General features: G+C 42.1%; 1 protein-coding gene across 2 annotated transcripts in view; it reads right to left on the bottom strand.

Annotated features, from left to right (window-relative positions):
• Sdc2 (syndecan 2) overlaps positions 1 to 13,846 on the bottom strand; it is a 116,557-nt gene extending 102,711 nt beyond the window's left edge. The window contains exon 1 of one of the 2 annotated variants that reach the window (XM_029570808.1): positions 13,315 to 13,846. In XM_029570808.1, coding sequence (XP_029426668.1) covers positions 13,315 to 13,374 — 60 coding nt within the window. In that variant the 5' untranslated portion in view covers positions 13,375 to 13,846. The remainder of the gene's footprint in view (positions 1 to 13,314) is intronic. The other variant, XM_008847861.3, reaches the window with a different exon arrangement.
• Between the last annotated feature and the right edge of the window lie 240 nt (positions 13,847 to 14,086).

Here is a 14,086-nt window from a genome sequence, read left to right as displayed (position 1 = left end):
AATGACTAACAGCCTTCCTACAGATAAGATGTAGACAACCTACACAGCCTGCCCACATCACAGTCAGAAATTGGCAGACCTGGATTAAAGGAGATTCCCACAGTGGCTGGGGGTGTAGCTCAGTGGTGAGCACTTGCTTAGAATGCACAAGATCTTGGGTTAAATCTCCAGCACCATAAATAACTAAAGGGATTACAATGAATTCAACCCCTTAGCCTTCCCATCAACATCAGAGGGAAGCCATCAATGCAAAATATTAGTAAAGAACCTGGATTTCTAGTGGCCTAGAGAGTTGGGCTAGCCAAAGCAAATGAAGAAGCTGGTACCTAGTTATCCAGCTTGTACCCATGAGGCTGCATTAAAATGAGGTGAGACACTGAAACCTTCTGCTACTCTTTTGAGACATTATGGTACCATGGCAGGATTGTTGGCTGAAAGCCAGGAAAACTGAAGATCTAACTTGGGAGCAAGGGCGGTGGCATGTAAACTGTAGCCTTGGCATGTAATATGGTCTGGCAGTCAGGAGACAATCACAAATAATTAATGAAAAGGTGTCTCACAGTTCCAACTCCAGAGTCAGAGAAGAGAGCAGCCTTCTTCAATGTTATTGTTCTTCAATAAATTCTTCTTTAAAATACAATCCCATAAATGTGTCTGAAAATGCCCGAAACAAATGTTTTTATGGGATGCAAAGATGTAGCAAAGCAGTCTTCAAGAGGAAGCTGTTGAAAGAAAGGATTAATCTACTTCCAATACTGACAAGAGGAACTGTGGGATAGTGGGGAACTTCTACCTGGATCATAAGGACCCCAGACTCTCCCCTTGCACAGCACAGATATAATTTTAGTATAAAAAGCCAAAAAATGCTCTTTATCCCTCAGTCTACAATAGCAGCTTTTCCCACCCAAGAAAAATGCAGTATTAATTCACAAAGGTTTTGTGTCTCTACCGTATTCCTACGATTTACTGATCAACTCAATTTCAGTCCTTGATCTTTTTGGGTCCTCCAAATCCCAGGGCTCTTGGCTTCTCCCTCCCATAAGTAGCCAGAAGGTTCATGAATAAGCAAAAGGATTGCTGGAGTGTAGCTTTTGCAGGAAATGGGGACGTTATCTAAATATCACCTTAAATTATTCATGTTACACAAAACACATGAACCACATTAACGTATATTATAAACAACATATGTTCTGTTTGGTGTTTCCATTCTTCAAACATGTGTGATGCACATGTGTATTACGTGCTTAACATTAATATGAGCAATAAATGAGAATAGGTCAGAAAACCTAGGCTCAACATAGAACTCTACCACTTAACCAGCTATGGCATCTTAGCCAAGTTGGTAAACCTCTCTCAACATCAATTTCAAGGTTCAGCAGGTAAAGGCACTTGCCACCAATCCTGACGACCTGAGCTCAATCCTCAGAACTCACACTGTGGAAGAAGAGAACTGACTTCTGCAGGTTATCCTCTGACCTTCATACACATACTATGGATGCACATACCCACAAACACACAAAAAATAAATATTTAAAAAACTGAAAGTGTGATACAGCTGGGCGTGATGGCACATGCTTAGAATCCCTGCACTAAGGCAGGAGGATCACAAAGTTCTAGGCAAACCTGGGCTACATACAGGATACATGTTCTCAAGAAACCACAATTAACTAATTAATTTTTAATAAGATTCTAGCTCTAACATCCGCTATTACAAGTACCGAAAATGCAGAATCCAGGAGAGTACAACGAAAATTACCCCAACACAGCTAAGATCGTTACCTAAACTGACCACATAAAGAACAGCTGTCACCTGTAGGAACCCAAAGTATACACCACATGGATTATTTGAATGGGGAAAAATAAAGCTTCTTTCTCCTTTGACATAAATATCAACCAATTCTAAGCAATTGAAAATAATTTCTTGTTCTCTGTGCTTCTGTGTATTCTACCACTCTGAAGTCTTTCTTTAAAAAGCAGATAGGAGGGGTTGGAGAGATGGCTCAGCGGTTAAGAGCACTGGTTGCTCTTGCAGAGGACCCAAATTCAGTTCCCAGCACCTACATGGTGGCTAAAAAACATCAGAAACTCTCTTCTGACCTCTTTAGGCACTGCATGACACAGGTGCCCTTACATACATGCAGGCAATACATTCATACACATAAAAATAATTATGTTTTTAAAAGCAGATAAAAGACAAAAGTAATTAATGCAATTCTGATTTTTTTCCACCACATGGAGAAAACTCATGGAAGATTTTGTTCTTCTAGGAAAGCATGACTTCGCTTCTGTAAGGCGTTCTTCTTCCTGAATTATAGCATTCTGGCAGTTTTGATTACTAGATATGTCCAACTGGATTCAGACAAAAACTGATTCATAGTTTACATTCTAAATCTATATATGAAGGTCCATTTTCCACTCCCCTAAATAATCAAAAGGTAGATAAGAGCTGCTTGAAAGTAAACTCCATGTCATAATTTGTTTTTAATTTGTAAAACTAACCAAGAGTTTTGCTCTTTGTAGATGCATAGTAATATATGTTAAATATTACAGACCAATCAAACAAAAAACCTTAACTGAATAACTAAGCAGGATAATTACAACATCTGATCAAATCAAAATATCACAGTTAGACAAATGGCTTTAGAAGTAGAACATAAGGTTAAATTTTTAATTCATTAGGAAACTCAAATCAATCTCTGTTTAAGATGTAAGGTTCCAATGTTGGCCTTCTTAAGCATTTTACAGTTATAATCCCAAGTGCTATGCTTGGTTATCCGATCTTAATGATTTTTTTCAACTTGTATTCAAGTGCCTATGTGCTCTACCTAGGTGTGATTCAAGAAACATAATGATGCTAATAAGAGAAAGAAAGGTATAACTCAGCATCATAACTCCCTGATAAAAATAAATAAATAATAAATAATAAATAAATAAATAAATAAATAAATTGGCCCTAAATCCGTGACAATGTATATCCATTGGTGTCAAGGGTCAAAATGCAAATGAGAAATGAAAGCCATGCCCATACAAGTTTATATACATGCATGTATGCAAAAGTATACATTTTATAAACTTTTATCAGAGACTATTTCTAAAACACAAAACTTAAGGAAAGGTAAAACAAATTTAAAATACCTTCTAAATATACTTGCTCAAATTTTGTGTTAGAAAATACTACAGCTAATCTTCAAAGTACCAACAATCAAAAAAAATACTATAAGTCTCAGTTTTATATTAAAAACAAAACCAGAAAACAAAACAAAAAAGCAAAAACAAAAACCAATCTTGGATTTGATAAGAAGCTTTCCTGGGTCACATGGCTTTTAACTAGTAACACTAGAAACTGAACCCACACTTATGGACTTCCAAAGCTTTAAATGTGATCTACATTAGTCCTCATTCAGGAGAGCGAACAATGGACTCATTGCTGTTCTTTTAATGAATGCTGTGGCTGTATTCGACTTGACAATACTTATTTAAAATTTTGGCATCTGTGGTAAATGAAACTGACCTGTAGACTTGTTTTCCTGTACTCTACTCCAGCTTCTGACGCAGAGTAATAACCTCATACAATGAAAAAGAACAATCTTTTCTCATTCTATAAGAACTAGAACAACAATTACCAGGTTCTTCAAGGACCTGCTGTACTTACTAGTAAAACCTTCCAGGACTGGGGCCACTTTCTTTTTTCTTTCTTTCTTTCTTTCTTTCTTTTTTTTTTTTTTTTTTTTTTTTTTTTTTTTTTTTTTTGAAGAGGCAATTATAGCTTCACACTCAATCATAAGAAATAATCATCAAGATCTTTCATGCCAATTAGCTGTTTTCCCCTGCTGGTAACATTTATAAAACCATAGTAAATACCACAACAAGGATATTGATATTATCCATCAATTTTATTCTTTTTTCCCAGTTTACTGCGTTAGTGTGTGTGTGTGTGTGTGTATGTGTGTGTTTAGTTCTTTTAGCTCTACACAGTTCTATTACATGTATAAGTCTATGTGTAGATGGAGAAGATAAATGATATACATAGGTGTATACATTAATATATCTAGATATAAACTTAATAACCAGTGTCTTCCTATACATATTTTCAAATCCTATTTTTAATCTATTATAAAACCTCCATGTTATTCACATTCTTCAAAGGATCTTTTATCTAGCCATGACTCTATTATTGTATACTCAGGTTTTCATTTTTAAATTATTATAAGTAAGGCTTTAATGCGTGCATTTTAGGCATTGTTTACCCAGCAATGATTATTTCCTCTGGACAGATCTGTGGAGGTAAAATTACTGGAAAAAATGGGTTTTTCACATCTAGAACTTACAGATTTGCCCAGACCCTATGAGGAAGCTTTCATCAGTCAAAAGTAATAAATGACATATTTTGTCTCATTACTCATTTTTAGAGAACAGCTGAGCACTAGCGTATGCCTAATACTGCAACATAGAGCTAGTCTACCCCAAGACACAGAAGCAGGCTCTAGCTTTAAGAGCAGGCTCTATCACGGATGTCCTGAGCCCCTATGAGCAGATGCTTATCAAATGAACCCATGAGATGTGTATTCCATAAGAAGCAGGAAAACAGAAACTATAACTAATACATGGCACCTGGCACACAAATGCCAGATACTAAAAGTTCGTATCTGCTTTACCTCACAAAATCCTAAAGTACCTATTTTAGGATAGTTTTATAGATGAGAAAAATGAAATATAAACAATATTTATGCCTACACAAGACCGGAATAATGACCACACCAATCAACATGCCCATGTGAATGGAGAAAATTTCACAAGGTCCCATTCCTAGATGAAGAGCTACAGGCAAACAATCAATGGCTGCTAAGTGAGGGAGAATCAGTTTTCCTCAGGTATGAGCTCCGTGATAGGTTATCCAATCCCAAGTTGTCAGGCCTAAACATACTGGTACATACAAGTACCAGTAAATGGACTCAGTAGATTGCGTATGTGTGTCTGTGTGTACATATATATTCGTGTGAGTATATATGTATAAAATACAATAATTAAATAAGAGGTCATGAAAGTGAGAGGGGAGCATAAAAGAATTGGAGGGGATCAGGAGAGGTAGAAATGATGTAAATATAGTACTCATGTACAAAATTCTCAAAAATTTTAGAAAGAAATAACAGATTTAAGAAGTACCTGAGGTTACCTAGTAAAGGTATTCCACCCCAGGCCAGTCTCAATGCCAGGAGCCAGGCTCTGAGCCAGGCTACCAGACTACCAGAATCCTCATTCATATTTCTGCTCATGCTCTGCACAACACTAGACAGGATGCCGGTGCTGAAAAGGGAACTAGTGGAAGGAACCTGTACCAGGGCCTACAGCCTCCAAATGTCATCAATGAGCCATGTTGTCCTCTGTCTAGAATGCAACTGAATTCCACCCGATCAGCTGGTCACAACACCTTCTTAGCTTGCAGTATGGGAAACCACTACAGGTCAGGGCATGAGTACCTAAGGCAATGTAACCAATCCCAGTGCATGATGAACACTGTGTTCAAGCTAAGAGATCACTGTTGGCTATTAGAAATTATTTACCTTTCTGTAATGGAAAGAATTCCTTGCCTCAATAAGAAACTTGGAATTATTTCACTTTAAAATGTTATATGTAAGCATATACAATTTTGAGTTGTTAATTTAAAAAATGAAATGTTTTAAAAAATATTTTATTATTTTTATTTTATGTGTATGAGTGTATTGCCAGAATGTAGGTGGGTGCATCCATGTCATGTAATGCCCACAGAGGTCAGAAGAGGGCTTTGGATCCCCTGGAACTGGAGTTACTGATGGCTGTTATCTGCCATGTGGGTGCTGGGAATTGAACCCGGGTCCTCTGTAAGAGAAGCCAGTGCTCTTAACCCCTGAGCCATCTCTCCAGCCCCCCCAAATAAAATGAATTTTAAAAAAGAATTATTTGGCAAGGGCTTAGTAATCACTTATTAGCTGGGTTAACTGGAACATTTCCCCAATCACTGAACTCCCTAAGAGAAGAGAAAAGAAAATATTAAAGGCAGACAGTTTCTCCAATTCAGCTCCATCATTTTGTGGATAGTCCCACAGGGATGAGATGGTTAACAACATGTGTCCAGTGTCTAGTTCGGACCTAGCCTTAGGTGCCATGCTACATTTTGCTTTTCTTTCAAATATAAGAAAAATTATTAAAAAGTATATATTTAACTTTTTCTGTTCTTATAATTTTCCTTTAATAATTCTACATCTTGCTCCATGTGTCTTTTTCCTGTGAGACTCCTTTATTCACTGCACATTGGGTACCAGCACAGTGTGTGTTTAATGTACCTGCACATTCATAACCAGAGAAAAAGAAACATCAGAATGCTTTGTAGAGGTCACACTGTCTCCATATCTTTGAAGAACTTTTCATGAAATAGATTCAACAATAGAGGAAAGAAATTAGAAATCATGTCTTTAAGGGCAGGTTTTTTTTAGCTTGGAGGCCCGACCATGAATTAGCATTCTTCACTCTCTTGGGGAGAAATTTAAATGAGAATTCAAGGCTTCTCTCCTTCTCCCAGTCTTACTAAGACACCCCCAAGGAAGGAAAGACATTCACCAATCTGTTTCAAACCTGTCCCTCCCATTCAGATGCATTCCCCTTTAGCCTTGTTGCTGAAGCTAAATTTGCTCTATAAAGAGATTTGTCCAAATACGATTGAGATTTTTTTAATAAAAAAAATAAAAGATCACCCAGCCTCTGATTGCATAAGTTTGAGATAAGGCCCTAAGATCTGTACTTTCATAAAGTTTCTATGATTATGCCAGTCTGTGTTACTATTTAGTACCTGAAGTGCATATGGCTTAAAGGAGAGGTTCCCTATGATTCCACCCTGAAAAAGACTGAAATATTTCCTTTTGAGTCGCAGGCTAGGGACACCCCTGCCATTCATATTACATGTTTACCAGCACACCAGCATGTGACAGAAACTCACTCTCTCTCTCTCTCTCTTTCTCTTTGATGAGCTGACATCTCAACCCAGCTGAAGAAAAGAGCAAGTATAAATGTGCACTGCTAACGTACAGGGACTGACTTTGCATCTGTGTCTTGTTGATGCCTCCAATCACCCCTGCTGTGTTGATGAGGCTAAGGCAGGAAGAGCTCAAAGTTGGCAAACTGGCCTAAGTCCACTTGGAGCTGGTGGGTTCAGAGCACACTGCCATCAGTGAGCATCTCAATGGTGAGTTGAGAAGTACCCACTTATCTATGTCTCCCAGCCCTCCAGCACCCATGTTTAAAGTCTCAGTGTCAACAGTGCTTTTACTGGCTCCTGCTGAGCTCAGCATTTCTCAGAGCAGAGTTATGGAGACACTATTCCCTCCCGCCTCACATGGTACCAATCTTGATGGGAAAGACTTAGAAGGGCAAGAGGTCTCTTAAAGAACATCTTGTATGGCTTCTGCATTTCACAGCCAAGCAAACAGGTGAGGAGAAGGAAGGAAGACAGAAAATCCCTTGGTAGCTCTTATGGGTCATTCCCAGGTACCCTCACTGTATCCTCAGGACAGTCAACAGTCCCATTATAAAAACATTTTGAGGTCCAATTCACTCACACAAATGCACTTTTTAAGTGGCTTGGAGCTTTGCTCTCTCATATGAGCGCTGCCATATTGAGTAAGTAGCAAAGCACCAACACTGGAATCCAGACTTGTCCACCTGCCAACCCCAAGTCATTTGTGCTCTGGCCCCAGTCATAGCTGAAAAATCTGGAAGAGAAACAGGACAGCCCATAATTATGGGGTAACCTGTGATTCCCAAGTGTGGCTAATTCATTACAATCATCAGAGATGTTTTAACAAAGATACAAATTATCCCACCACCACCATCCTGCTCACCCAGCCTCTGATTGCATAAGTTTGAGATAAGGTCTTAAGATCTGTACTTTCATAAAGTTTTTTTGATGATGTCAGTCTGCATTACTATTTACAGCAGCTTAAAAAGGGTGGCTGTGGCTGGAACCATCATAAAAAGCTATTTGATGGCTCAGCGGTTAAGAACTCTGTTCTTGCAGAAGACCTGGGTTCAAATCCCAGCACCCACATGGCAGCTAACAACTGTCCATAACACCAGTTCCAAGGGATCCGACAATCTCTTCTGTCTTCTGCAGCCAATGCACGACATGGGTGCACTTACTTATATGCAGGCATAACACTCATACGCATAAAATAAAAATAATAAAATATTTTTTAAAAAGGTGGCTGTGGCTGGAACAGTCATAAAAAGCTACTTGAATCTTAGATTTATTCCACAGAACCCCAAAGAAGGAATCCTAAAAAGGTAGCTATGTCTAAGGACTGATCATGACAGTGACCAGGAAAGAAGGGTGGAAATTGGAACCAGCATGAAATAGCTTACAAATCCAGCCAAGGCATGCAGACTCTACACCAGGACAACAAGGACACAGGGAAGTTTCTGGACCACTGGCAATGTGATCAAAGTAGTAAAGGGCAGGGGCTGGGGAGATGGCTCAGCAGTTAAGAGCACTGGTTGTTCTTACAGAGGACCTGGGTTCGATTCCCAGTACCTACATGGCAGCTAACGGCTGTACATAACTGCAGTTCTGGGAGAATCCAATGCCTCCTTCTGACCTCCACAGGCATTGCACAACACGGGTGCATTTACACACTGCAGGCAATACACTCATACAGATAAAATAAAAATAGCAAATAAAAAATTTAAAACATTAAAGGAAACAAAATAATAAAGGTCAAACCACAGAGCAGGCCAGCACTAGGCCAAGAATCCTAACTATACTGCTACTAACATAGATATATAAGCTGGCAAATCCCCAAAAAAGAAAAACTATCTGGATCCCTAGAATAAAAGTTCCAAGAAAGCAAAAAAGATTTTAGGTTTTCCATTGCTTAATCCACAGCACCAAGCAGGAGGATTGTCTGCTGAATAAATTGTAAGTGAATGCACAGGTAGGTTTAGAGGCAGATGAATATGGATGGAAACCATGATCAATGAGTCAATGATTTCCTCAAACCTCAAATCCAAGGGACTAGAATTAAAATGATTCACTGGTACAATGGCCTACATAGATAGGATGATCTTGTTTTCAGCAAAGGTTCTTTTTTATAACCTGAGTTCCTCTGAGGCTTTACTTTGGCTTCTAGTCCATGAAAGAAAGAAATGACTTTGCTATAGTGAAATATGTTGTTAGCACAGGTATGAATGGCAATTCTTCGTTCTGCCTTGAATAGGAAAAAAATGATGGATGAGATCTTGTAACTGGGTTTTCTGGCAGGAGAGGAAGGACAGCCTGGTGGGAACCTCAGTTTGGAGGCATTCCTCCTCGGACCAGCTGGGTCACATCCAGCAGACATGCCAACAGCACAATGGCTTGACTAGACTTGCAGTAAACCTTAATGACAGAGCCAGCTGGGCTCCGTGTGGCCAAGTCAGCCTCGGGCCTGACTGTCCCAAGGATACTCCAAGTTACCACTGATCAGGTCTGTGGGGACTCCCAGAGGCTTGAAAACAAGTTCTGCTCTGGGAAAAACTAGTTGACTTTTTAAAGTCCTTTCCCAACTAATGATTATCCAAAGTGCTATTTGAGCAATCATATAACACAGTCCATGGGTAGGCTGCCTGTTGAATGACAGATCAAACATAATATACTACCCTGATTTGAATATTTGAATTACATAATGCATAATGAATACATGTACCCATGTATCAAAATATCACAGAATATCTCATAAATATGTAAAATTACTACTTATTGGTTAATATTTTTAAAAAAGAAATAAAAAGATATACCAGGTCCCACAAGCAAGCATTGAAGGGTATGCTCAGATTCCTTGTGGACAACCATCTTCTGTCTGCCTGGTTTGGTTTTATAGAGCTTTCCTTTTTTTTTTTGGTGTTTTTGAGACAGGGTCTCCCTATAGCCCCAGCTGTCCTGGAACTCACTATGTAGACCAGGCTGGCCTTGAACTCACAGAGATCCACAAGCTTTCCTTCTTAAATGACATTTATCTACTGCCATTATTAAACCAAAAGATAAAGAGTCCTTGTTTCTATCAAACTCTCCAGCATAAGTAATTTGTCCCATTAGAACAGACAAAATACTTTTTAAAAAACATTTTTAAAAATATTTTATTTATTATTTTTATTTTATTAGTATAATGCCTGCATGTGAGTGCACCTGTGTCATGAAATACTGTAGAGGTCAGAAGAGGGCTTTGGATTCCCCCAGAACTGGAGTTAAAGACCGTTCATAGCCATCATATGGGTGCTGGGAATTGAACCCGGGTCCTCTGCAAGAGGAGTCAGTGCCCTTAACTGCTGAGCCATCTCTCCAGCCCCACAAAATAACATTTTTTAAAGAACTGCCAAAAGCTCTAGTATTCCAGTTTTAATTTCCCTTCTAATGCAAACTTTGCAGAACCTGGCTTTCATAATGCCTTTTGAGGTAACCCGTAGCTCCAAATGACTTGACAGTTTCTTTTCATTTACAGACATCTAAGCATGTTTATAAAATTCCACTAGTTCAAAAATACTTTTTCCTTAAATATATTTCCAGTTCAAAAGTATGTGTTTATAGCAGTCTGTACTATATTACATCTAAAGATAAGAAGTCTTGTGAAAAAAAATGGACAGAAGGCCTAGCCGCATGTCATTACTGCCCCACTCAGTCAGCCTTTGCCTTCACCATCCTCCTGACAGTAAAATCCCCAAGCTGCCAAGGGAAAGCATGAATGGCTTCCCTGCATCCATAAGGAGAGGCTACCAGTTCCTTTCCCCAAACAGCTTTGAGCCTAAGTACATGCCAAGTTTTCTCCTCTGTAACCTAAGTAGAAAACTCAAGAATTCACTAACTGCAGGTATTTTTCCTTTCTTCTTAAAAGAGAGTCTTTGAGCTCAGAAAATCACTATTTCTAAATCCTAGGACACTGTTGTGGTTTTCAAATTAAAATTAAAGTACTGGAGATAATGTTCTATAACAGCTAAACTTTTTAAAAACATCAAATCTTTCAAGTTCAGGTTGATTGATGCTCCCATAGATGAAACAAATAGATACAGAAAGGTAACTTAGATGGACTATTAGCCACTTTGGGCTTTGAAACAGCTTCTACTGAGAAAGACTGACTCACTGCCCAACAAAGGCTCCATGTAGGAGTCTCAAGTTGACGTTTTTAAAATATCTAATCACCCTTTAGACCATAGTCCAAAGGCTGAAAACAGTCTTTCCAGTGAAGCCGCTCACTCAGAAAACATTCAATTCTGGTTCAAACTGAGAAAATATTAGAGTCCAAAATATACCAAGTTCAGAGGAAATTGGTCTAGAAGAAGAGACAGGTACATTTCAGGGAAGGAAAAAAAAACAAGATTTAAAAAAACAAAAAACAAACAAACAAACAAAAAAACCTTTCTTTAAAAAAGGCTCTCACACTCATGCAGAAACTCCAAAGGGCTTTTATTTCTCCAGAATCTCCAAACGATAGCATTTCCTCTGAACTTACCATGGCCTGTCTGTCTGGTTTGAGACAGAGTCTTGCTATGTAACTCAGGCTACCCTCAAACTCAAGATCCTGCCTTGTTCATATGTGTATGTATTCTTTGAGGGAAAAATAAATCTTTCTCACTTAAAAAAAAAAAAAAAGGTCTCCCCAAGCCAGTACAGCTTTGTAGGACATTTCTCTGGAAAAAAAATTTTTTTAATTAAGTTGCTCCTTTGACCTGTTTTGCAACAGATGAGCAAAGTAATGTTTTTCTGAAGTAAACGCAGAATCTGTCCCCTTTTGTGTACAGCAAGCCAAAGTTCATAACTAGCTGGGAGATTACTAATTCCAACGGATTCAATGTCTTTTGCCAATGAGAAACACCAATAAGTCTTGAAGTTGTATTTTATAACGCAATCGCCCAAATATCCATTTATGCTATGCAGTTTCCAATTCTAAGGGCTCCAGCGTCAAGCAACCAAAGTACTTGCTGGTCCACACAGCAGCGCCCCCACTGATCACAGATGCTCATCTGCCACCGGATGCCAAATGGTTTCCCAATTCCAAATCGCCACAGTTTGAAAAGGGAAAGGGGACTCAGAGGCCCAGCTGAAGATGCACAAGGTGTTGGAAGGGACCATTTAATTACACAGAATTGAGCAAGTTACTAAGTGGTAAAGGAGGGTGTTCAGAGAACAAGAACGGATAAGACAGTAGCACTCCCCAGCCGAGAAAGCAGCCCTGGGGCTGCAGGCCAATAGAAGATGACTGGAGTCCACCTGCCAATACACAGCTCTGGGCTCCCAAGTAGGGGCCGCTGAGGATCTGGTGAGCATTGGGGAGGCAGTTCCCATTAGAGGGCGCTCCCTGGGCAACCCAGGGATACAAGGTTCAACCCCAGAAACGCGACCCAAAAGGGAAATCGAGTTCCCACCGCCCTGGGATGCTGGGTGAGATGTACAGACCGGTACCAGCGAGAGGGTGGCAGGAGGGAAGCCTTCATCCCCCAGTGCCAGACACCAAGAAGCGGAGCACAGTGTCACAAGCACCCTGTCCTCACGAGCTTGCCGCACTCCAGGGCCACTTGTGTTAAAATGTCCTCTTTCTCCTGAAGCCAAGGGCTGCCCTCCGCTAGGAGGGTCCTCGGAAGACTGGCATTCGGGCGGCTGGATCCCGGTCCCTGGTCCCGCAAGCTCCACGCAGGCCGGGGCCTCCCGCCAGCCCTCCGACTGCGTCTCCACGCAGTGTCAGTGTCTTGGCCCGCAACAGGGTGCATCAAACAAAAGAACTTTTTACAAACTTTCCTCTCCGGACACTCGCGGATTTCTTCAACCTGGGACCTGTCTCCCCAGGCTTGCATTCAGTAGAGCTGGAAACCCGGAGAAGGGACATGGTGTGTGGAGGAAGGGACGCCCAAAGTTTCCAAGGCATCCCTTGGGCTTGCCCAAGGAGCGCACCGGAGCCCTAGCACCTAGACCTTGCCCTGGTCACCACCAGTCCGTCCTTTCTTGAGCCACACCACTAGATCCCCCAAGGCGAAGAAGTTGAGAGTGACTTCAGGGGCCTCTGCGGTTTGACAATTCTCTCTCTCCCATCCCCGGGGACTTGGGGCAACTCCTGAGATCCGCTCAATTCTGCCGGACCGGAAAGGAAAGGGCGAGGGGCAAGGCGTAGAAGAGCAAGCGTATGTCTCCCAGCAGGTCCCCAGTGGCCCAGCGCAGCGCCTGGGGGTGGCGGATCCCCCAGGTGGCGCCCCGGGATTACCCGCTGACTCCTCCGGTGGCCGGGACACCCAAAAAAGCGCACTACCCCCGCCCGGCCCACTCACCGTCTCCGCCGACACGCAGGCCATCAAGCCCAAGGTGAGCAGGATCCACGCGTGCTGCATATTCCCGGGAGACGCGGCTTGCCACCAGGACGAAACGAAGCCTCCTTCCCAGCGCTAGGCGCAGCCGGCGGAGAACGATTGATGGAGCCGAGCAGCCGCAGGCAGTGTAGCGCGGCTCGGGCTCCGGCTCCTGCTCCAGGCACTCTCTGTGTCCTCAGGCTCCTGCTCTCGCCGTCCCCACTGTGCCCCCGGAACGCGGCGCCTCCTCACTTGTTGGTGTCCGCGCTCGCCCGGAGTTGCTGCTCCGGAAAGCTGCTCTCCTAAGCCGGCTGTGCTCTGACCTGTGCTTTCACTCCTCTGCGGACTGCTTGCGCTTGTCGAGTGTCGCGGTGCAGTTTCTGGTTCGATGGCTGGAAACCCAGCTGCAGCTGAAGTTTGGGGTGCAGAGCAGCGGGGACGCGCGACCCGCGCGGCCGGAGCTCCGGGAGTATGTGGAGAGCAGCGCTCCGCTGCAGGGCTAGTGGCTCCGCCGCTGCGCCCCTCCTCCTGGACGCCGCCGCCTCCTCCCGGGTCCTCCTCCCAGCCCTCCCCCTCCTCCCCGAGCCTCCTCCTCCCCAGCCTCCTCCTCCTGGGTTCTCCTCCGCCTCCACCTCCTCTCACGCTCCCTGGCTCCCACCCACCCTCCCGGGCCTGCTGCTCTGGGTTCCTCTCCGCGTCTGGGGGAAACCGGCGGCAGAGTCACTCTGGATAAACCCTGGAGAAATTCTACAGG

The sequence above is a fragment of the Nannospalax galili genome, unplaced genomic scaffold (genome assembly GCF_000622305.1).
Source record: "Nannospalax galili isolate Female #2095 unplaced genomic scaffold, S.galili_v1.0 scaffold183, whole genome shotgun sequence".
Classification (NCBI taxonomy): Eukaryota; Metazoa; Chordata; class Mammalia; order Rodentia; family Spalacidae; genus Nannospalax; species Nannospalax galili.
This window is presented reverse-complemented; position numbering and strand designations above follow the sequence as displayed.